The 25,453-nt window shown below is 44.9% G+C and overlaps 1 protein-coding gene across 1 annotated transcript in view; it reads right to left on the bottom strand.

Moving 5' to 3' along the window:
- LOC106585607 (adhesion G protein-coupled receptor A2) overlaps positions 1 to 25,453 on the bottom strand; it is a 68,674-nt gene that overhangs the window by 6,492 nt on the left and 36,729 nt on the right. The window contains exons 4-17 of the mRNA XM_014172011.3: positions 10,863 to 10,934; positions 9,745 to 9,816; positions 9,551 to 9,622; positions 9,060 to 9,223; positions 3,072 to 3,285; positions 2,701 to 2,865; positions 2,397 to 2,595; positions 2,054 to 2,203; positions 1,670 to 1,831; positions 1,379 to 1,579; positions 857 to 1,046; positions 505 to 716; positions 222 to 349; positions 5 to 128 (exon numbers count right to left, since the gene is read on the bottom strand). Of these exons, the coding sequence (XP_014027486.2) occupies positions 5 to 128; positions 222 to 349; positions 505 to 716; positions 857 to 1,046; positions 1,379 to 1,579; positions 1,670 to 1,831; positions 2,054 to 2,203; positions 2,397 to 2,595; positions 2,701 to 2,865; positions 3,072 to 3,285; positions 9,060 to 9,223; positions 9,551 to 9,622; positions 9,745 to 9,816; positions 10,863 to 10,934 (2,125 nt within the window). The remainder of the gene's footprint in view (positions 1 to 4; positions 129 to 221; positions 350 to 504; positions 717 to 856; positions 1,047 to 1,378; positions 1,580 to 1,669; positions 1,832 to 2,053; positions 2,204 to 2,396; positions 2,596 to 2,700; positions 2,866 to 3,071; positions 3,286 to 9,059; positions 9,224 to 9,550; positions 9,623 to 9,744; positions 9,817 to 10,862; positions 10,935 to 25,453) is intronic.

The raw sequence follows: 25,453 nt of genomic DNA, 5'->3' as shown, positions 1-25,453 counted from the left end.
TTACTGCCTGGCACACCATTGGGTAGCTGGTCAGGGTGATACCTCCTGCGTAGACAGCTGTGGCCATAGCGATGTGGAAGCAGGTATTGAGTAACGTGTGCCAGCTCTTTCTGGATATATTTATAGAACTACAGGAGTAAAACAAAACTGAACATTAGCAGAGAAGAAAAGACAGTGGGTTATGTCAGATAATAACGCATGCACGCGCAGACACACAGTACCTGTAGTGTAGTATGTGTGTGATGATGACGGTGAAGAGGCAGAGGAGGAGGATTGCAGTACAGGTGTAAACCACAGGGTGGAGCACCCTCACTAACATGGGTGGGGAGTGGGGGAAGTCAGGAACATCCTAGGAAAAAAATAAAAATACTAATGCAACGACCACGCTGTGGGGCTTGGTATAAAATCCTGAGATCGTGAGAAGAGAACATTCATCCAGTGCAGTCATCATTACATTACATCCACCATGTACATCTGAGAGTGAGTGATCCCAGGATGCCCTACCTGCAGCACAGCGTAGTTGCTGAGCACAGAGCAGCGCAGGGTGGAGGTGGCAGAGTCAGTGTGGGCCAGTTGGCAGCCCTCCTGGCTCCACCCCCCCTGCTTCTGCAGCAGTGCCTGTAAGCTCCAGTGGGCCGCCACCGGCTCGCTGCCCGGGGTCAAGTGGCGCAGGGACACCAGGATAGCCTCCGAGTGGTTCCACAAACTGCACCCGTCTGCCAAACAAAGGAGGAGATAACCATTACCAGCAATTTTTTTATTATAAAAAAATGGACATGTTTTGACCCGTCTCTGTGAATGAGATGAATTGTGTAATAATAGTATAATAACTGCTCCAAACAGCCAGTTCCCTCACCCAGGCCTACGTAGACCACTGGGCTGTTGATACTGTGTCTGCGGACGTGCTCTCCAGGACCGTTGGAGTTCCCAGAGAAAGGGAAGAACCTCCCTGTACGGAACGCCACAAACTGGAGCTTACAGTCTGACGGGGCGTCCGGGGGGAACAGAGAGGCAGGAAGAACCACAGAGGCCAAGGCTACAGCATTCTAGAAGAAGGGAGGGAGGGAGATCCTTTACTTTCCTACTTCCAAATATATTTGGCCATATTATCTCAATGGAATAGGAGACAGAAAGTTAAAACACTAAATTACAAAATCTAAAACCTTAGAATTTTCTCCCTCTTTCATGTCAGCTGTTGTAAATGACTGTGCTAAATGCGGTTCCACGCCATCTCCAGTAGGTCACGAACAAAGGTGTGCTCCCTCTAATGACAACCGTATGCACTGTCTGCCATTGTACCACAGACACACAACCACAGTCCTGTTAGTGGGTGAGGTTAGGTTCAGGTCTGGGTGAGGGAGACGGAGACAATGCTCACCTTCATGGGGAAGTTGTTTAGGGAGGTGTTGTGGGTGCCAGTGGTGCAGCGGAAGCGGAGCTGCTGTTCGTGGGTGGGCTCTGCCCCCTCCATGCCCAGGTTGCCTAACAAGGTCTCCCGGCGTTGGTAGGCTGTGCAGCTCATGCCAGTGAAGTGGGCCGGACGGATAAGGTGGGCCTCCATCACAATGTTCCTGGAGATCTTTGTGGGGAAAAAACAACTTTGATTATAATTCAACCTTTAATAAATCAAAATTCTAGTACATAAAAACATGCTCAACTTTGACAGTACCATGGAGAGATCCTGGGCATGGCTGTGTAGCTGGGGCCAGGCCAGGGTCTCCAGAGAGTGGACTATGGAGCTGCAGGCTCTCTTCTCTCTCTGGGCAACGGCTAGGATCTGATCATCCACCTGCATCAGGTTACTGCCCATGTCCACCAGCATCTCTGACAGCTGACACATACATACACATGTAAAGACATGAGGACAGAGTCAGACGCATACAAAAACAGGCATTCACATAAAAACAGGCATTCACATAAAAACAGGCATTCACATAAAAACAGGCATTCACATAAAAACAGGGGGCAGAAAGAAACAAGGGAATCAAGTCAAAAGACACAACATAAAACCACAAAGACATGCATTGAGGGTATAGAGATCTCATCGCCCTACCTCTCGCAGTGGTCGGATATATCCCATGAATTTCTCCATCATCTGGGCCACGTACATCACGTCCATGGTGTCAGTGAAACCGGATGCCTCCACAGTGTAGGTACGCACCTGATGTGCCAGAGTGGCCGCATTAGAGGCATTGATGGGCATCTGGAAAAAGAGGGAGCGAGAGTATCATTATTTGTTTAGTAACAAAACATAACTCATATGTTTTGTTACTTTTACACATTTACCTTTCAGGCTATTTACATATTACTACCATAAGACATGCATCATACTTTGATTTTATATGTACTGGACAAAATTAATTTGGGACAGCCCAAGCACAGCCTCTGGCACTGACCAGGATGAAGGTGTGTAGGACCCGTGTGATGTCGTTAGTGTAGAGACAGTTGTCATAGTCTCCCTCCTCCCAGCTCCCTGAGCGGTCACAGTAGCGTGATGCCTGCTTCTGCACCACACCACCCCCCATGGACAGGGAGGGGTAGTGTAGCTGCAGACAGTACTGGTAGGAGGTGATACCTGCCAGGGTCTTCTGCCACCTAGGAACAACACCCAGAAATAATGAGGAAGCATGTTTAATCAGAAAGTCTGTTTTTATTGTGGATTTTGTTTCTGGAGAAGGGAATTATTGTTTTCTTCCTTACTTGAACTCCCCCCGGTTGTTAGTGACTCTCTCCTCCGGACAGAAGGAGGCACTGTTCTCCAGCACCACTATCTCCACACTGCGGGAAGTGTTGCCTCGCCCAGTGGCCACCACACACTCCCACTCACCACTGGCCTCCACATGCACGTTGGACAGGATGAGCTCACTGCACCGAGGAGACAGCACATCATTCACTGCCATCACCACATATACATACACTAAACCGCATGTCCTGTCAGCAAAAACTAAGCAAACAGTGTCATATTTCACTTAAACCTTTATAATAAATAAGTGAAAATAAAACAACTGAGGATGGCAATAAACTGAAAAAGTTGAGTGCTGGGAGCGGACCCCTCAGTACTGTACTGTTACCTGGTGATGAAGGTGCAGTCATGCACAACGCTGGCCTCCAGACTGACGCCCTGTCCAGGGTCAGAGGTCACCAGCTGGCCATTGTGCCGCCAGTGCATCACAGTGATTTTGTCCACCAGGGCAGCAGTGCAGTGGAAGGGCATTCGGTCCCCCTTGAAGACCACCTGGCGCTGGGACGGCAGGAGAGACAGGGTGTGCAGCTCCAGAGGCCCATCTGAGTGAGGAAAGTAACACAGCACAGTCAGGGGAAGGGGAGGCAGATGAGACCATAACAAATCACTCTGGTTATTTCTGCTGCTCTCTCATTACTCAACCTCAGCTTAATGCTTATGAGGAAGGCATTATGAGTCCGTTTTTTTAGGAATATTGGACGCAGACAGCCCCAGTTCATAAAGGCAGACCGCAGAGGAGTTGTCAACACAGGCACATGCACTTGGAAATACAACCCACTGAGTGGAAGAGGAAATACAACCCACTGAGTAGAAGAGGAAATACAACCAACTGAGTAGAAGAGGAAATACAACCCACTGAGTAGAGAAAATAAATCCACTGAGTAGAAGAGGAAATAAACCCACTGAGTAGAAGAGGAAATAAACCCACTGAGTAGAAGAGGAAATAAACCCACTGAGTGGAAGAGGAAATAAACCCACTGAGTAGAAGAGGAAATAAACCCACTGAGTAGAAGAGGAAATACACCCACTGAGTAGAAGAGGAAATAAACCCACTGAGTAGAAGAGGAAATAAACCCACTGAGTAGAAGAGGAAATACAACCCACTGAGTAGAAGAGGAAATAAACCCACTGAGTAGAAGAGGAAATACATCCCACTGAGTGGAAGAGGAAATACAACCCACTGAGTGGAAGAGGAAATACACCCACTGAGTAGAAGGGGAAATACAACCCACTGAGTAGAAGAGGAAATACAACCCACTGAGTAGAAAAGGAAATACATCCCACTGAGTGGAAGAGGAAATACAACCCACTGAGTAGAAGAGGAAATACAACCCACTGAGTAGAAGAGGAAATAAACCCACTGAGTAGAAGAGGAAATAAACCCACTGAGTAGAAGTGGAAATAAACCCATTGAGTAGAAGAGGAAATACAACCCACTGAGTAGAGTAGGAAATAAACCCACTGAGTAGAAGAGGAAATACAACCCACTGAGTAGAAGAGGAAATAAACCCACTGAGTAGAAGATGAAATACAACCCACTGAGTAGAAGAGGAAATACACCCACTGAGTAGAAGAGAAAATAAACCCACTGAGTAGAAGAGGAAATACAACCCACTGAGTAGAAGAGGAAATACAACCCACTGAGTAGAAGAGGAAATACATCCCACTGAGTGGAAGAGGAAATACAACCCACTGAGTGGAAGAGGAAATAAACCCACTGAGTAGAAGAGGAAATACAACCCACTGAGTAGAAGAGGAAATACAACCCACTGAGTAGAAGAGGAAATACAACCCACTGAGTAGAAGAGGAAATACAACCCACTGAGTAGAAGAGGAAATAAACCCACTGAGTAGAAGAGGAAATACAACCCACTGAGTAGAAGAGGAAATAAATCCACTGAGTAGAAGAGGAAATACAACCCACTGAGTAGAAGAGGAAATACATCCCACCGAGTAGAAGAGGAAATAAACCCACTGAGTAGAAGAGGAAATACATCCCACTGAGTGGAAGAGGAAATACAACCCACTGAGTGGAAGAGGAAATACAACCCACTGAGTAGAAGAGGAAATACAACCCACTGAGTAGAAGAGGAAATAAACCCACTGAGTAGAAGAGGAAATACAACCCACTGAGTAGAAGAGGAAATAAATCCACTGAGTAGAAGAGGAAATAAACCCACTGAGTAGAAGAGGAAATAAACCCACTGAGTGGAAGAGGAAATACACCCACTGAGTAGAAGGGGAAATACAACCCACTGAGTAGAAGAGGAAATACAACCCACTGAGTAGAAAAGGAAATACATCCCACTGAGTGGAAGAGGAAATACAACCCACTGAGTAGAAGAGGAAATACAACCCACTGAGTAGAAGAGGAAATACAACCCACTGAGTAGAAGAGGAAATAAACCCACTGAGTAGAAGAGGAAATACAACCCACTGAGTAGAAGAGGAAATAAATCCACTGAGTAGAAGAGGAAATACAACCCACTGAGTAGAAGAGGAAATAAACCCACTGAGTGGAAGAGGAAATACACCCACTGAGTAGAAGGGGAAATACAACCCACTGAGTAGAAGAGGAAATACAACCCACTGAGTAGAAAAGGAAATACATCCCACTGAGTGGAAGAGGAAATACAACCCACTGAGTAGAAGAGGAAATACAACCCACTGAGTAGAAGAGGAAATACAACCCACTGAGTAGAAGAGGAAATAAACCCACTGAGTGGAAGAGGAAATACAACCCACTGAGTGGAAGAGGAAATACACCCACTGAGTAGAAGGGGAAATACAACCCACTGAGTAGAAGAGGAAATACAACCCACTGAGTAGAAAAGGAAATACATCCCACTGAGTGGAAGAGGAAATACAACCCACTGAGTAGAAGAGGAAATACAACCCACTGAGTAGAAGAGGAAATAAACCCACTGAGTAGAAGAGGAAATAAACCCACTGAGTAGAAGTGGAAATAAACCCATTGAGTAGAAGAGGAAATACAACCCACTGAGTAGAGTAGGAAATAAACGCACTGAGTAGAAGAGGAAATACAACCCACTGAGTAGAAGAGGAAATAAACCCACTGAGTAGAAGATGAAATACAACCCACTGAGTAGAAGAGGAAATACACCCACTGAGTAGAAGAGAAAATAAACCCACTGAGTAGAAGAGGAAATACAACCCACTGAGTAGAAGAGGAAATACAACCCACTGAGTAGAAGAGGAAATACATCCCACCGAGTAGAAGAGGAAATAAACCCACTGAGTAGAAGAGGAAATACATCCCACTGAGTGGAAGAGGAAATACAACCCACTGAGTGGAAGAGGAAATAAACCCACTGAGTAGAAGAGGAAATACAACCCACTGAGTAGAAGAGGAAATACAACCCACTGAGTAGAAGAGGAAATACAACCCACTGAGTAGAAGAGGAAATACAACCCACTGAGTAGAAGAGGAAATAAACCCACTGAGTAGAAGAGGAAATACAACCCACTGAGTAGAAGAGGAAATAAATCCACTGAGTAGAAGAGGAAATACAACCCACTGAGTAGAAGAGGAAATACATCCCACCGAGTAGAAGAGGAAATAAACCCACTGAGTAGAAGAGGAAATACATCCCACTGAGTGGAAGAGGAAATACAACCCACTGAGTGGAAGAGGAAATACAACCCACTGAGTAGAAGAGGAAATACAACCCACTGAGTAGAAGAGGAAATAAACCCACTGAGTAGAAGAGGAAATACAACCCACTGAGTAGAAGAGGAAATAAATCCACTGAGTAGAAGAGGAAATAAACCCACTGAGTAGAAGAGGAAATAAACCCACTGAGTGGAAGAGGAAATACACCCACTGAGTAGAAGGGGAAATACAACCCACTGAGTAGAAGAGGAAATACAACCCACTGAGTAGAAAAGGAAATACATCCCACTGAGTGGAAGAGGAAATACAACCCACTGAGTAGAAGAGGAAATACAACCCACTGAGTAGAAGAGGAAATACAACCCACTGAGTAGAAGAGGAAATAAACCCACTGAGTAGAAGAGGAAATACAACCCACTGAGTAGAAGAGGAAATAAATCCACTGAGTAGAAGAGGAAATACAACCCACTGAGTAGAAGAGGAAATACATCCCACCGAGTAGAAGAGGAAATAAACCCACTGAGTAGAAGAGGAAATACATCCCACTGAGTGGAAGAGGAAATACAACCCACTGAGTGGAAGAGGAAATACAACCCACTGAGTAGAAGAGGAAATACAACCCACTGAGTAGAAGAGGAAATAAACCCACTGAGTAGAAGAGGAAATACAACCCACTGAGTAGAAGAGGAAATAAATCCACTGAGTAGAAGAGGAAATAAACCCACTGAGTAGAAGAGGAAATAAACCCACTGAGTGGAAGAGGAAATACACCCACTGAGTAGAAGGGGAAATACAACCCACTGAGTAGAAGAGGAAATACAACCCACTGAGTAGAAAAGGAAATACATCCCACTGAGTGGAAGAGGAAATACAACCCACTGAGTAGAAGAGGAAATACAACCCACTGAGTAGAAGAGGAAATACAACCCACTGAGTAGAAGAGGAAATAAACCCACTGAGTAGAAGAGGAAATACAACCCACTGAGTAGAAGAGGAAATAAATCCACTGAGTAGAAGAGGAAATAAACCCACTGAGTAGAAGAGGAAATAAACCCACTGAGTGGAAGAGGAAATACACCCACTGAGTAGAAGAGGAAATAAACCCACTGAGTGGAAGAGGAAATACACCCACTGAGTAGAAGGGGAAATACAACCCACTGAGTAGAAGAGGAAATACAACCCACTGAGTAGAAAAGGAAATACATCCCACTGAGTGGAAGAGGAAATACAACCCACTGAGTAGAAGAGGAAATACAACCCACTGAGTAGAAGAGGAAATACAACCCACTGAGTAGAAGAGGAAATAAACCCACTGAGTAGAAGAGGAAATACAACCCACTGAGTAGAAGAGGAAATAAATCCACTGAGTAGAAGAGGAAATAAACCCACTGAGTAGAAGAGGAAATAAACCCACTGAATGGAAGAGGAAATACACCTACTGAGTAGAAGGGGAAATACAACCCACTGAGTAGAAGAGGAAATACAACCCACTGAGTAGAAAAGGAAATACATCCCACTGAGTGGAAGAGGAAATACAACCCACTGAGTAGAAGAGGAAATACAACCCACTGAGTAGAAGAGGAAATACACCCACTGAGTAGAAGAGGAAATAAACCCACTGAGTAGAAGTGGAAATAAACCCATTGAGTAGAAGAGGAAATACATCCCACTGAGTGGAAGAGGAAATACAACCCACTGAGTGGAAGAGGAAATAAACCCACTGAGTAGAAGAGGAAATACAACCCACTGAGTAGAAGAGGAAATACAACCCACTGAGTAGAAGAGGAAATACAACCCACTGAGTAGAAGAGGAAATAAACCCATTGAGTAGAAGAGGAAATACAACCCACTGAGTAGAAGAGGAAATACAACCCACTGAGTAGAAGAGGAAATACAACCCACTGAGTAGAAGAGGAAATACAACCCACTGAGTAGAAGAGGAAATAAACCCACTGAGTAGAAGAGGAAATACAACCCACTGAGTAGCAGAGGAAATACAACCCACTGAGTAGAAGAGGAAATACACCCACTGAGTAGAAGAGGAAATACAACCCACTGAGTAGAAGAGGAAATAAACCCACTGAGTAGAAGAGGAAATACAACCCACTGAGCAGAAGAGGAAATACAACCCACTGAGTAGAAGAGGAAATACAACCCACTGAGTAGAAGAAGAAATACAACCCACTGAGTAGAAGAGGAAATACAACCCACTGAGTAGAAGAGGAAATAAACCCACTGAGTAGAAGAGGTATTACAACCCACTGAGTAGAAGAGGAAATACATCCCACTGAGTAGAAGGGGAAATACAACCCACTGAGCAGAAGAGGAAATAAACCCACTGAGTAGAAGAGGAAATACAACCCACTGAGTAGAAGAGGAAATAAAACCCACTGAGTAGAAGATGAAAGGGAACTAGATTTTCCTGTAGGAATATTATAGACAGCAGACCATTGGAGATATCAAAACAATGGTATTTTGCTTTTTTTATTTAATTGTCACTCACAGCTTCTTATTTTTCACATACTGTACACCTACCTAATAGATTTGGGACATCTACAAACAATATCATGATGAGAAAACAATGACTCTGTCATTCACATACTCAAGTTTTCATACTATTTGAGGGGGGATAGTGGCGAACCACCTCATTCATATGCATTACATTTCCTGTGAGACACTCACCACAGCTCAGCTGACTTTCCCTCAGTCCACGCAGAGGCTTTCCATGGAGGCTCTTGGGATAGGCACAGACGGTCTCGTCCCCCAGCCGCACTGCACTGGTGTGAAAGTAACCAGGCACCCAGCGCAGCCCACAGTCACATGACAGGAAGTCAGAGTTGAAGTTCCTGGTGAGAAAAAGCTGGGTGTTTTACAATACCATTCACCATGGGAGATTACACTGAGGAGCGGGTGCACTTTCCCTCTAATGGCACTGATGCCCTCTGATGTTGCCCATCAGTTAATATCTACAGTATTCTCTGGTGGTACATTCTAGGATCAACATGTCAGATGTGACAAATGGCTATCCATTGCTTGAATTAAGCCTATAGGGAGAATAATGTGATCGGATTGCCTAGATTTCTTTCATATTGTTTACTAAGTTTATACAAACATCTGTCTGGAGCAAACAGGGACAAAGGTGATGACTGTTAAAAGCAGAGAACTGTACTCACACTAGCTTAAGAGAGGGGAGCTCCTGAAAGACCCCCGAGTCCAAGGTAGATAATATGTTTCCAGAGAGGTTCCTAACAGCAGAAAACAGACAGATGCTCAATCACAATCACTGTACTAGGTACAGTACCCACAATACTACACTAGGATGTGTTCAACGTGACATGCTTAACGAACAGTAATTTAGCCTGCTTACAGTTTGGTGAGGTTGGTGAGTCCCTGGAACATGTCTGGAGTCAAGCAGCCGATGCGGTTGTTGGACAGGTCACTAGGAGAGATAACACAGAGAGTGAGGGCACAGCGGTGAATAATGGTAATTTCTTAAGCTTATAGGTTTATCAAGATAGTTTAGAAAGTACAGACTGGGCTATCTTGACACTGCATGTTGTTTTTGTGATTTCATTGGGAAAGACTGCCTTCTCCAGCACATTGGCCAATAGACTTTTGCTTCTTATTTTCATTTGTTTACAATAACAAAGTATTATCCAAAGAGGCTATCTTGGTCTGTAGGCCTATCTTTCACAATTTCCATTCATACAGCTAGCCAGAGTGTAACACAGCAGGATTTGCAACACTAATGACTTGTGAATGTTCCTTATCGACAGACCATGAAGCTTCCTGTAAAGCCTTATCACCAAAGACGGAGCAAAAGCACTCTGTAGCCCCTGCATGCTGTGTCTGCATGGTATAAGGACAGTGTCAGAGAGGGCCTTGTTCCACTGTCCCCCTGACTCAACCCAGCCGAGAGCGTGTGTTTATCTCTCCCTGTTTGTTTTGAAAAGCCCCAGACCTTGCAGGGAAAACACAAGCAGTACAGGGAGGGGAAAAGAGTCATGCGGCGCAGGGCAGAGGACCGGAGCCGACCGCGACGTAACCAGACCTCACGGTCCAAACACACAATGAGTGAGCAACAAGCGGTTGCAAACTGCTGCCCTGTCACATCCAATGATGTGTGAGGAGCCTCTGCGCGGTCCTGAGGTTTCCATGGCGGCAGAGCAGGGCACCAGACATGTCATCCCAGGCCCCACAGAGATTAGCACAGCCCAGCATATACACTGAACACAGTTATCCACAACATATAGCTGAGCCAGCCAGGCTTTTATGATGACACTAAAACTGAGAAGATATGGTATGGTATGACCTGTATCATAAAAGGTTATGACTATGTGTGCTGCTTACGAAAAAAATAGAGAAACAGTGGCAACTAAAACCGTTTTTTTATGCAATATCACTGTTTACGACACACATAATGAAAACAGAGCCGATAAGCACTTACAGCTTCACATAATGAAAACAGAGCTGATAAGCACTTACAGCTTCCGAAGATCAGATAAACTTTGGAAGGCTCCAGGCATGATGGTGCTGATGAGGTTGCTCCTGAGGTCTCTGGGGGGAGAGAGAAATATATATTTTACATAAGACATTAGACTGCATGGCAATGAAACAGACATTTGCATTAGGCTACATGGCAATGAAGAGACCTAGGGCCTTGCACAGAACTAGTTGATACATTGGCCCATAACATCCCCAAACTAAGGCTACAGGCAGGGCAATCACCAGGGGTTCATTAGAAATTGTTAGTAAATATGAACGGTGAATAGCTGGACACAATATTCAGCCTGGATCCCCAATACAGTGGTTTCTTTAAAATGACTGGGAGTGGATACCTATGCCCCAAACATGACCCCGCCAGTCAGACACAGAAGGATATATCTGCATTCAGAGGGTTTGGAAATCTTACCCCAACAGCCACCTGGGCTTGGGTCAAGCAAGGATGCAAATACTTCACCAAAGAAAACATAGCAGGAATCGAATAGTTTGAAAGCAACTCTTCCCCCGATAAAGTTACTCTGGCTATTGCCAAACCATAAATATGAATTTCTTTGACTGGCTTTGAAGATCTAATTTCATACTACCCACCACATTTCACCCCACACTCTTCCCTCTGAAACTCAGGGAGACTCTTTATTGGTCAGGTGGGAATAGCAATGTTGGAGAAGGTCATCAGACAAAGGGTTGCAGGCAGGACAAGGCTGACGTGTGGGGGCAATGTGATCCTTCTACAGCATGAAAAACAGTTGCTCCCAAAGGAACAGTCACAGAGGAGGATTTCCTTACAGAAGCTCCCAGACATTAACCCCCCCCCCCCATTCCAATCCTTCCCAGCATGCCATTGTGGTAGCCAGAACCTTCAGGGTCTTTCTGTTCCACTATCCCACAATGCATTATCTCAGATCTATTTTCCTAACCGCACCGCCTCACACCATTTAATAAAATGAGAGCCACCTCAAACCGCAGACATCTCCTCTCCCACTCTTGTCCCCCGTCCAAGAGATGAGCTATTTTGACCAAATCAGGGAAGATTCATTCTGAGAATGGGTTCCAGTAAATACGAGAGAGAGAGAGTGAGTGAGAGAGAGAGAGAGAGAGAGAGAGAGAGAGAGAGAGAGAGATGATGTATGGCTAGAACAAAGTGAGATACAGGCAGGGGTTTTACTGGTCAGGATCTGTTTTGGTCATTACTCATATCAGAATGATCTAAGCCAGCACCTAATGATGGACCTGGTCTGGTGGAGTGTTGTTCTGGCTGTGACTGAGTGGACCAGAGACAGATGTGTCTATCTGAAAGGAATAAGACAGACAGCCTTAGACAGAGCAGACCAGATCTTTAAGCACAGTATGCCAGCCCACTGATGCAACAACTTCACTGCTTTTTACAGATGTGGAATTTACCCCTGACCAAAGCGCTTACAGAACTATGTTAACTTGTCATATCTGTTTGGCATGTGCTTCAACGCTGACCTACAAACAGTAGTCAGCATGTGTAGAGAGAGAGAGAGAGAGAGGGCAAGACATCCCTTGCATTGAGAAAACAGTGAATGAGAGTGAAAATTACAACGTGTTGGTCTGTGTGTGTGAGAGAGAGTGAGTGAGTGAGTGAGTGAGTGAGTGAGTGAGTGAGTGAGTGAGTGAGTGAGTGAGTGAGTGAGTGAGTGAGTGAGTGAGTGAGTGAGTGAGTGAGTGAGTGAGTGAGTGAGTGAGTGAGTGAGTGAGTGAGTGAGTGAGTGAGTGAGAGAGTCAGAAGCCTAGCTGGAGCTCTTAACCAGGGCGGGGAGAACAATGATAATGTTTCCGGCCTGGCGTGTCCCGGGTCTCATTAACACCGTGATGAAAGACGGGGCACTGCCCACAACTTCCTCCCTTATCGTGACTACTGTGTCTCAGACACACACTTACTGTACCACACACGCACACATTGTGCCATAGAGACATATTAGCTCTGTGCTACATACTGCACAATAGACACACTACCGTGCTAAAGACACACACTCTGTACCACACAGACACACACTCTGTACCTCATAGGCACACACTCTGTACCACATAGACGCACACTCTGTACCACACAGACACACACTCTGTACCACACAGACACACACTCTGTACCACACAGACACACACTCTGTACCACATAGACACACTCTCTGTACCACATAGGCACACACTCTGTACCACATAGACGCACACTCTGTACCACACAGACGCACACTCTGTACCTCATAGGCGCACACTCTGTACCTCATAGACACACACTCTGTACCACACAGACACTCACTCTGTACCACACAGACACACACTCTGTACAACACAGACACACACTCTGTACCACACAGACACACTCTCTGTACCACACAGACACACTCTCTGTACCACACAGACACACACTCTGTACCACACAGACACACACTCTGTACCACACAGACACACAGGCAGTCAAGTACTTGGGTCCTCTTAAAGGAAAACTCCACCCAAAAAGTATCTGTTGGTATTTGTTTCATTAGTCCATTGTTAATATAGTTCCAAAATGTTTTGCATGTCAGTAATCAAGTTTTCAAGATATATAACTTTCAAAATAGAGCCGGTATGATGCATTTAAAACGCAGCATCATATGATGCAAAATGCATCATCACGTATTTATGTATTTTGAAAGTTATATATCTTGAAAACTTGATTACTGACATGCAAAACATTTTGGGACTATATTAACAATGGACTAATGAAACAAATACCAAAAGATAGTTTTTGGGTGGAGTTTTCCTTTAAGCCTCAACACACGTCCCCTCTCAGAAGATGAATCTGATGCCCAATATGTCAACAAAAGTCTTGAGATAAAATCAATTCCATATGCACCCACATATCTGTACTCTCCACAATCTGCCCTTTCATTCACATCTCCAGAAGGGGCAGAGCAATGTGTGCTTTAGGCCTATGAATATCAACAGTTGGGCACTCCGATACACTCTCTTATCACTGAGCTGGGGAATGTGGAGGAGAGCACCAGAGTCAACAGAGCCAGCAGCCCCTGCCCCATGCAGCCCCATGCAGGCCACACACCCAGGCAATGACTCCCCTCTGCCCTCTGAGGCAGCACTCTCCCAGACTACGACTTCACAACTCACTGGCCCTCACACTGATGACAGCAGCTGTCAACAGAGAAGAGGAGCAGCATACACAATGTCTGAAGGTATTTCAAATGCATATCCTCAAGGTACTGTATTTCACCTTGAAACATAATGGCATGGAATTGCAGCCTTAGGTCCTGTATGAATCTGACATTTGATGGTGGGTATGTTCTTATCATTGGCATCTCAACAACAAAAACAATAAATTCTGTAGTAAATTCTCTCCCTTATACTAACTCTTATCCACTCTCTCACACTCCCACTTATCATCCCTCATAGTTGCAGCACAAACATATTTGAAATGAATGTAAAATCTAACTTCTAAATGACGTATGGCAGTAGTACCCTGGCCAGACAGCATTACAATGTTTTTTTACTGTTTGAAATAAATAACTGGTCCTCAAATTGATTTGTAACCAACATCCCTCTGAGCCCAGTGCTTTATCCCCTGCACCACATGTGACCCATATGATTGGGCCCTGACAGCATCTGCCAGTCTAAAAAGAGCCATTGTGTTCTTCAGCTGGGCCTGACACCAGGGTCTGCCATTAAAGACTATATTTGTTTCTCCAAGTCTTCTCCCAATCAATGTGGCACATCTATTGCTGCTCTGAAGAGTCAGTCCTGTCTGGGATGGGACGGGGCACAAGCACCTGGGGCCCAGGCAGGAAAGGAGAGGAGGGGAAATGAGAGGAGGAGAGAGGAGCAACGTGCTCACAGGGCAGCAAGAGGGTCATAATTAAGACAACTGCTGTATAGCGCTCCAGACTGTGGAGTGCTCCATTATCAGGCCCACAGTGGCAGGGGATGGAGTGCTCCATTATCAGGCCCACAGTGTCAGGGGATGCAGTGCTCCATTATCAGGCCCACAGTGTCAGGGGATGCAGTGCTCCATTATCAGGCCCACTGTGGCAGGAGATGGAGTGCTCCATTATCAGGCCCACAGTGGCAGGGGATGGAGTGCTCCATTATCAGGCCCAAAGTGGCAGGGGATGGAGTGCTCCATTATCAGGCCCACAGTGGCAGGGGATGGAGTGCTCCATTATCAGGCCCACAGTGGCAGGGGATGGAGTGCTCCATTATCAGGCCCACAGTGGCAGGGGTTGGAGTGCTCTATTGACATTGTTCAGGCCATAGCCCTGGGGAATGCTGGGAGAAGGACTGAAGCCAGGGAACGGCCACTTATTATCGCCAGACTGGAATCAAGAATTTCCTGTTTCACTCGATTAGGGATAGGGTTTTTTATAAGTAGAGAAAAAGGACATTCCATTTCCCATGTTCTATACTGTACCTAGCTGCGATGCACAACACAGTTCACACAATCAAAAACCACGGTATGAAACAAGCGTTTGTTTGGGTGTGCGGAGTGAGACAGAGAGAAAAAAGAGAAATGGACTGAATGGTTAACTGGCACCAGAGGTCAGTGGAGACCATTTTTGTGCCGCGTGTCATTTCCTGTCTCGTTGGCGTCTCCAGAACCGAGGCCCTTGCTCGTTTATTTTTACAGTTTCTCTTTTTTTTACGAGCTGCTTTTCCCCTGTAGGGAGGGGCAGGTGGGGATGGGGGGGTTGAGGGGTTCGGCATTGAGTAGAATCGGCCCTGTGAAACGCCCCCCCTATACCCCCCCACTCCTCAACACACTTGCTCACAATGGGGGCTCTGTAACACAGCCCCCAAAACCTACTCCTGCCTTCCCCCCAAAACAGGAAACCAGGATCTGCCGAGGTCTTGTTTTTCTACTAATTTCCTGCTTTCCTGCCCCTTCCACAGATTATTTTCTTTAAAAAAAATTCTGGTTCCCCTCAGATTGGATCTCTAATCTACGTTAGCTTGTGTGCATCTGGAAACCACTTGCTTTAGCCCTGTCGGTTGATTCTCCATTCCAGAGCTACAGTTATTAACCACTGCATGCAGCCTATTCTTTCATAGCAATAATGACCAACAATGACCTAATAATAATGCTAAATTAGGAACAAGCCAATCATTACTCTGGAAAATTCAATCAAAAGAGGCCACACACACAACCCTCAGTTAGAAATACCATTAAAAAACATCCAGGTGATTGAAAATCCTCATGGTAAATAGTGCTTCACCTGAAGGTACATATGGGCACATCAGATGTTGGGTGCAACTAAGAAGGAGCCTCTTCCAACACTGGGTATTTTCAACCATGTCATGCCACAGAGCTCTAGAGTGAACTGTCTTGAAGGAAAATGGCCACAGCTCTGGCCAAGACTGGCACTAATTTAAACTGTGGAACCAACTGCACGCTAGTTGGGGAAAGGATGAAAAGACTGAAATAGCCATGTTATACTTTTATTTGAAGTGTAACATTTCCTAGGTTGATTATATGTTTCCACAGTCTGCTGCTAGGGGTACTGGAGATAACTGTAGCAACACTGTTATACACAACTTCAACCAGGAAAGACTCAGGAATTGACCACAATTCACTTTACGTCACCAATGTAGAGGCCATTCATTTTTAATGTAAGGGTGATTTAATTTGCTGTTTGTTCATGAACAACTGTCCCTCTGTGTAGGACTATCATAACAGTATGGAGATATTCGTCCTAAAAACCAGCCAGCTCATATTCTATAGTTTTCAGCAGTAAATTAACTGAAGGCCCCCCCCCCCACAAAAAAGATAATGAAAGTGTAGTAAATCCATAAACTTATTTAAAAAGCCAACAAAAACAAAGCCAGCAACAGGCCACCTCCTCTATCGCTCTTCCAATGAGTTTGCATACAGTAGTTTGGAAATACTCCATTCAGGGTTGGGAGTGGGCCAACTCTACCAGCGAACTGGCAAACAATGCTGTTCATACAAAATATCAATGGAAAGGAGGGCAATAATGGGTGATGTGTGAATATGCATCCAGTGGGCGGACTACAGCGAATAGAGGAGTAGTGAGAGAAAGGGGGGGTGGGACCGTCCGGTAGATGCAAAGAGGAAAGCAGAAAAGGAGTGAGAATGGAAGTGGGGGGAAGGGAACAGGGAGAAACCTCAAGAACTTGTGAAGGAAAAAGCCATTGAAATCATGTCAGGTTTGCTGCATGTGCATTCAAGAACCACTGGTATATAAGGAATTCTGTTAAGTAATGAGCTTATGAGAGGGCTTGCTCGCCATTTCAATAAACGCCTAGAGCCACGATTGAGTTAAGCTTGCAATACAAACACTCCCCGTTCCTTCAGTTTATCTCCCAGACACATCTGGAGTCTATCAACTCCAACTGCCCCCCCCCCCCCTTCTGTTTCCACTCTCTAGCACGCTTAACCCCTTCCTCACTCGACCCCTCATGTCACACACACTCATTAAGTGACCGTTGCCTCACAGGGGCCATTCAAAACCGTATGCAGGAGAAAGTACAACACAAACGCTCATTTGTTTGGATAGTGCGAAATGAGAGTCCCATGTCCAGCCATCTCTAGATGCTCCAGCCAGGAGTTCAGGTTGTTTTTGGGAGGACAGATTAAATTAGAGTGTTCCTGCAGCCTGGATATGGATTCTGTTTTGTTGTGTCCAGAGGGGTTTAGACAGCAGGGCTCCTGGCCACGGCCACAGCCACAGCCACCACTGGATTTACATAGCAAAGGAGAGCCCACCTCTGCACTGCTCCCACTTTCAAGGTCATTTGCTTAGCCTCTGTGGAAATAATGTTCACCTCCCCCACTAAAGAAAACAACTTTATACACTGAACAAAAATATAAATGCAACATGAAACAATTTCTAAGATTTTACTTAGTTACAGTTCATATAAGGAAATCAGTCAATTGAAATAAATTCATTAAGCCCTAATCTATGGATTTTACATGACTGGGAATACAGATAGGCATCTGTTGGTCACAGATCCCTTAAAAGAAAGGTAGGGGCGTGGATCAGAAAAAACTGTCAATATCTGGTGTGACCACCATTTGCCTCATGCAGCACAACACATCTCCTTCGCATAGAGTTGATCAGGCTGTTTATTGTGACCTGTGGAATGTTGTCCCACTCCTCTTCAATAGCTGTGCGAAGTTTCTGGATATAACTGGGAATTGGAACACTCTGTGATCCAGAGCATCCCAAACATGGTCAATGGGTGACATGTCTGGTGAGTATGCAGGCCATGGAAGAACTGGGACATTTTCAGCTTCCACGAATTGTGTACAGATCCTTGCGACATGGGGTTGTGCATTATCATGCTGAAGTATGAGGTGATGGTGGCGGATGAATGGCACAACAATGGGCCTCTGGACCTCGTCACGCTATCTTTGTGCATTCAAATTGCCATCGATAAAATGCAGTTGTGTTTGTTGTCCGTCGCTTATGCCTGCCCATACCATAACCCCACTGCCACCATGGGGCACTCTGTTCACAACGTTGACATTAGCAAACCACTCGCCCACACAACGCCATACACGTGGTCTGGGGTTGTGAGGCCGGTTGGGATTACTGCCAAAACTCTCTAAAACAATATTGGAGGTGGCTTATGGTAGAGAAATTAACATTCAATATCTGGCAACAGCTCTGGTGGACATTCTTGGCAATTGCAGGCTCCATCAAAACTTGAGACATCTGTGGCATTGTGTTGTGTAACATTTTAGAGTGGCCTTTTATTGTCCCCAGGACAAGGTGCACCTGAGTAATGATCATGCTGTTTAATCAGCTTCTTGATATGCCACACCTGTCAGGTGGATGGATTGTCTTGGCAAATGAGAAATGCTTACTAACAGGGATGTAAACATATTTGTGCACAACATTTGAGGGAAATAACCTTTTTGTGCATCAGGAACATTTCTGGGATCTTTTATTTCAGCTTATGAAACATGGGACAAACACTTAACATGTTGGGTTTATATTTTTGTTCAGTATATAAGGGAAACTGCTGGTGCACTCACTCTCTTTCACCAACAGCCTTCATACTATCTTTAGCCATCTCGTCTCCTCCCCTGCATCGTATGGTAAAATTGTTTAAGTTGGCCTAGTTCCTAACCCTAACTTCTCAGAATGGCAGAGACGATTTCAAGGTCTGTTTCAGCAGGGCTCAAGCACAGCTTGAGGAGCTCCTGTCTCTACTTTACATAACTGATGTTATCGGGGTAAATATGAATGAATAGGACACAGTATTTCAGAGACACAGTAGACTTATTTCAATGTTATCAAGGACTTTAACCCTCTGCTAAACTCTCCCTCTCCACATCTGCAAATTCCCATGCCTTTCTTGACTTATGATGACCAGGAGTTTCAATGCAAACGTCCCCTCATTCTTAGCCTTCTATATACATCACAAACAAGTGTGTATTTCCTGTTCTTAGCTTAAGTGGCTTTAACTATGCAGGAAGTGAAGGGAAAAGGAGGTAAAACAGGCCTACTGCAAACCAAACATGTCTTACACACAAGCCATCCATATATTTATATGTACATATTCTTATTCATTCCTTTACACTTGTGTGTATAAGGTAGTTGTTATGAAATTGTTAGGTTACTTGTTAGATATTACTGCACGGTCGGAACTAGAAGCACAAGCATTTCGCTACACTTGCATTAACATCTGCTAACCATGTGTATGTGACCAATAAAATTAGATTTGATTTGATTTGAACCATGGTTAGAATAGCTATAAATGGCTATGAAGGAAATGTATAGGTTCCGGAAGAATCACGTCCAAAAGTGTTTGTTTTTTTGACAACTTTCAAGTGTGTGAACTGGCCCCATCCTGTTTGGCAGAACCAATCCCATGCAGCTAACTTAGCTCTTCCTTACCTGTCCACGACAGTGCTCCTGCTCCTTCACCTATCCACTCTATCTCTCCCCTCTGTTCTCCCTCTCCACTTTGGGCTCCATCTCTCCCTGTAGGGTGAGCAGCCTGGTAATGAGGGACCCTTATGCCCTGGCTGTCCTGTGTCCCATGGTGCAATGGGGCCCGGTTGGACAGGAGCCAGACCCCCTCTCTGCTCATTATTCTCATTACCTCGCCTCAAATCAGTGCAGGACAGGCCACTGGGATCTGTCCACAACTCATAAAGGTCCCTGCTCGTTAGTGGACCCGCCTCGTTAGGGCCTGCGTCAGCTCCCATCAGAGACGGTGTGCTGCGAGGAGGTGGAGGTACCAGGAAAGGTGTGTGAGAATGTGTGTGTGAGGGTGTGTGTATGTGTGTATGTGTGTACACTAGAACGCTAAGTGTCATACACTTGAAAGCTGAAGATGTCCTGTAAGAGGGCAAAACAAACATAACTAAATTGCTCTCTGCTCTTGGGTGGCATGACAGTTTACGAAGGCAACAGCTTTGAGGAGGTTTAGCCCAATGAAAGGGCTAACTGTGTGGAGGAATCCACAGTGTGGCCTGCTCTGCTCTGGTTGGAGGAGGGGTTCCTGTCCTGTAGCTGCGCTTTTATACTTAGAACAGCAAAGCTCTGATTATACTCAGCTCTGCCTCTGCTTGGACTACTGCTTGAAACATGGCTGAGTAGGCTGGGAGGGACAGCATTTCTGTTTAGACATCTACTTCTTACAATTATGCATGGAGGAGTTTGGGATGCCCATAATAGGACACACACAGAGACAGACATTGAAGTTGAGACTGAGATACACTGAAAGTGTGGGTGCAGTTGACTGTCTGGTTGCCCTCCTGACTTTGGGGAGGGGCTGCTGTGGTGTTATTCCCTGGTGTGTGTTCACCCGGCCCTCGTGGGCTCCTAGCTAGCACACAAGATGGCATAGCAGTCAGACGTCCTTTGTCCTCGTCTTGTCGTGTCCCGTGTATATATATATTTACATATTTTCTTCGCATATCTTTTTATATATTTTTTTCTTCTAAAAACTCTACTTCAAAACATTCTCCTGCAACCCGCCTCACCAATTGTTTTAAAAAAAAGTATTATTCACCTCAAATCTGAAATCCACAACAGAAGCTAGCCAGAAGTTAGCCAGTTAACGTTAGTATTCAGCTAACCACAGTTGGCGGTCATCAGCTATCCTTTAGCTCGAAAAGCTATCGCCAGTTTTTGTACAACACGACTCAGACGAGTGCATACCGGACCTATTTTCTCTCCATATCCCCGGATTTCTACCACAAGCTCTGGACATTTACACCTGGATCTTGCAGCTAGCTAGCTGCTATCCGAGTGACTATTGGCTAACGTCGGGCCCGGAGCAAACATCAATTATTCCGGAGCTAGCCAGCTGAAGAGCTCCATCAGCCACTCCTGGGCTACAATCACCTATCCGTACCCGTTTTACTGCCGATGCGGAGCCTCACCGGGCCTTCACGACTGGACTACCGACGTTATCTGCTCGAGGGAGTTATCCAACTGGCCCCTCTGTCGCGACGTAACCTGAACGCCCATCTGCGGCCCGCTAATTGTTAGCTGTCTTATCGGCTGCTATCTGAATAGGTCTATCGGACAATTTTCTTGGGCCACTATAACTATAACGATTTTGCCAATTGGATTGGTCCCCTCTACCACACGGAACCCCACTAATCTACCGACGGAAACGCACAAGGTGGCTAAAAACAGCATCTTCTGCCAGCTTGCTACCCATGGCCCGGCTAGCTGTCTGAATTGCCGTGACCCCAACCAACCTCACTACTCACTGGACCCTTATGATCACTCGGCTAAGCATGCCTCTCCTTAATGTCAATATGCCTTGTCCATTGCTGTTCTGGTTAGTGTTTATTGGCTTATTTCACTGTAGAGCCTCTAGCCCTGCTCATTATACCTTATCCAACCTTTCAGTTCCACCACCCACACATGCGATGACATCACCTGGTTTCAATGATTTTTCTAGAGACAATATCTCTCTCATCATCACTCAATGCCTAGGTTAACCTCCACTCTATTCACATCCTACCATACCTTTGTCTGTACATTATACCTTGAAGCTATTTTATCGCCCCCAGAAACCTGCTCCTTTTACTCTCTGTAGGCGACCAATTCTCATAGCTTTTAGCCGTACCCTTATCCTACTCCTCCTCTGGCGATGTAGAGGTGAATCCAGGCCCTGCAGTGCCTGGCTCCACTCCTATTCCCCAGGCGCTCTCTTTTGATGACTTCTGTAACCGTAATAACCTTGGTTTCATGCATGTTAACATTAGAAGCCTCCTCCCTAAGTTTGTTTTATTCACTGCTTTAGCACACTCTGCCAACCTGGATGTCCTAGACGTGTCTGAATCTTGGCTTAGGAAGACCACCAAAAACTCTGAAATCTCCATCCCTAACTACAACATTTTCAGACAAGATAGAACAGCCAAAGGGGGTGTTGCAATCTACTGCAGAGATAGCCTGCAGAGTTTTGTCCTACTATCCAGGTCTGTACCCAAACAATTTGAACTTCTACTTTTAAAAATCCACCTCTCTAAAAACAAGTCTCTCACCATTGCCGCCTGCTAGAGACCACCCTCTGCCCCCAGCTGTGCTCTGGACACCATATGTTAACTGATTGCCCCCAATCTATCTTCAGAGCTCGTGCTGCTAGGTGACCTAAACTGGGACATGCTTAACACCCCAGCCATCCTACAATCTAAGCTTGATGCCCTCAATCTATCAATGAACCTACCAGGTACCACCCCAAAGCCGTAAACACGGGCACCCTCATAGATATCATCCTAACCAACTTGACCTCTAAATACACCTCTGCTGTTTTCAACCAAGATCTCAGCGATCACTGCCTCATTGCCTTCATCCGTAATGGGTCAGCGGTCAAACGACCTCCACTTATCACTGTCAAACGCTCCCTGAAACACTTCAGCGAGCAGGCCTTTCTAATCGACCTGGCCCGGGTATCCTGGAAGGATATTGACCTCATCCCGTCAGTAGAGGATGCCTGGTTATTTTTTTTAAATGCCTAACCCTCACCATCTTAAATAAGCATGCCCCATTCAAGAAATTTAGAACCAGGAACAGATATAGCCCTTGGTTCTTTCCAGACCTGACTGCCCTTAACCTGTTGTGGTATAGGGGGCAGTATTTTCACGTCCGGATAAAAAACGTACCCGATTTAATCTGGTTACTACTCCTGCCCAGAAACTAGAATATGCATATAATTAGTAGATTTGGATAGAAAGCACTCTAAAGTTTCTAAAACTGTTTGAATGGTGTCTGTGAGTATAACAGAACTCATATGGCAGGCCAAAACCTGAGAAGATTCCATACAGGAAGTGCCCTGTCTGACAATTTGTTGTCCTTCTGTTGCATCTCTATCGAAAATACAGCATCTGTGCTGTAACGTGACACTTTCTAAGGCTTCCATTGGCTCTCTAAAGCCGCCAGAAAGTGGAATGGGGTGTCTGCTGTCTCTGGGCAAAGTTCAGCAGCTCTTTTTGTGAGTGGTCAGCCTGGGGACAGTGAGACTGAGATGCGTGTTCACGAGACTTCTCAATTTTTTTCTTTCAGCCTTTCTTTCAGATTTCGTCCCACCTCCCCTAGAGAAGTTAACCTGTTAGGGCTAGGGGGCAGCATTTGCACGTCTGGATAAAAAAAATGTACCCGATTTAATCTGGTTACTAATCCTACCCAGTAACTAGAATATGCATATACTTATTATATATGGATAGAAAACACTCTAAAGTTTCTAAAACTGTTTGAATGGTGTCTGTGAGTATAACAGAACTCATTTGGCAGGCAAAACCCTGAGACATTTTCTGACAGGAAGTGGATACCTGATGTGTTGTATTGACTTTAAACCTATCCCATTGAAAAACACAGGGGCTGAGGAATATTTTGGCACTTCCTATTGCTTCCACTAGATGTCACCAGCCTTTACAAAGTGTTTTGAGTCTTCTGGAGGGAGATCTGACCGAACAAGAGCCATGGAACGATGATGTCCCATTAGACACCTGGCGCGCGAGTTCATGTTGGGTACCCTCGTTCCAATACGTTATAAAAGAGTATGCATTCGTCCACCTTGAATATTATTCATGTTCTGGTTAAAAAAGGCCCTAATGATTTATGCTATACAACGTTTGACATGTTTGAACGAACGTAAATATATTTTTTCCCCTCGTTCATGACGAGAAGTCCGGCTGGCTTAGATCATGTGCTAACAAGACGGAGATTTTTGGACATAAATGATGAGCTTTTTTGAACAAAACTACATTCGTTATGGACCTGTGATACCTGGAAGTGACATCTGATGAAGAGAATCAAAGGTAATGGATTATTTACATAGTATTTTCGATTTTAGATCTCCCCAACATGACGTCTAGTCTGTATCGCAACGCGTATTTTTCTGGGCGCAGTGCTCAGATTATTGCAAAGTGTGATTTCCCAGTAAGGTTATTTTTAAATCTGGCAAGTTGATTGCGTTCAAGAGATGTAAATCTATAATTCTTTAAATGACAATATAATATTTTACCAATGTTTTCTAATTTTAATTATTTAATTTGTGACGCTGACTTGACTGCCGGTTATTGGAGGGAAACGATTTCCTCAACATCAATGCCATAGTAAAACGCTGTTTTTGGATATAAATATGAACTTGATAGAACTAAAAATGCATGCATTGTCTAACATAATGTCCTAGGAGTGTCATCTGATGGAGATTGTAAAAGGTTAGTGCATCATTTTAGCTGGTTTTATGGTTTTGGTGACCCTGTCTTTGACTTGACAAAACATTACACACAACTCTTGTAAATGTACTGTCCTAACATACTCTAAATTTATGCTTTCGCCGTAAAACCTTTTTGAAATCGTAAAACGTGGTTAGATTAAGGAGATGTTTATCTTTCAAAGGGTGTAAAATAGTTGTATGTTTGAAAAATTTGAATTTTGACATTTATTTGGATTCAAATTTGCCGCTCTTGAAATGCACCTGCTGTTGATGGAGTGCACCACGGGTGGCACGCTAGCGTCCCACCTAGCCCATAGAGGTTAACCAACACAAAAACATCCTGTGGCGTTCTGCATTAGCATCGAACAGCCCCCGTGATATGCAACTTTTCAGGGAAGTTAGAAACCAATATACACAGGCAGTTAGAAAAGCCAAGGCTAGCTTTTTCAAGCAGAAATTTGCTTCCTGCAACACAAACTCAAAAAAGTTCTGGGACACTGTAAAGTCCATGGAGAATAAGAGCACCTCCTCCCAGCTGCCCACTGCACTGAGGATAGGAAACTCTGTCACCACCGATAAATCCACTATAATTGAGAATTTCAATAAACATTTATCTACGGCTTGCCATGCTTTCCACCTGGCTACCCCTACCCCTGTCAACAGCACTGCACCCCCCACAGCAACTCGCCCAAGCCTTCCCCATTTCTCCTTCTCCCAAATCCAGTCACCTGATGTTCTGAAAGAGCTGCAAAATCTGGACCCCTACAAATCAGCCGAGCTAGACAATCTGGACCCTTTCTTTCAAAAATTATCTTAAATTGTTGCAACCGCTATTACTAGCCTGTTCAACCTCTCTTTCGTGTCGTCTGAGATTCCCAAAGATTGGAAAGCAGCTGCGGTCATCCCTCCCT

This window comes from Salmo salar, chromosome 24 (genome assembly GCF_965601325.2).
Source record: "Salmo salar chromosome 24, fSalSal1, whole genome shotgun sequence".
In the NCBI taxonomy this organism is placed as follows: domain Eukaryota; kingdom Metazoa; phylum Chordata; class Actinopteri; order Salmoniformes; family Salmonidae; genus Salmo; species Salmo salar.
The sequence above is the reverse complement of the archived record's forward strand: the minus strand, read 5'-3'. Positions and strand labels throughout refer to the sequence as shown.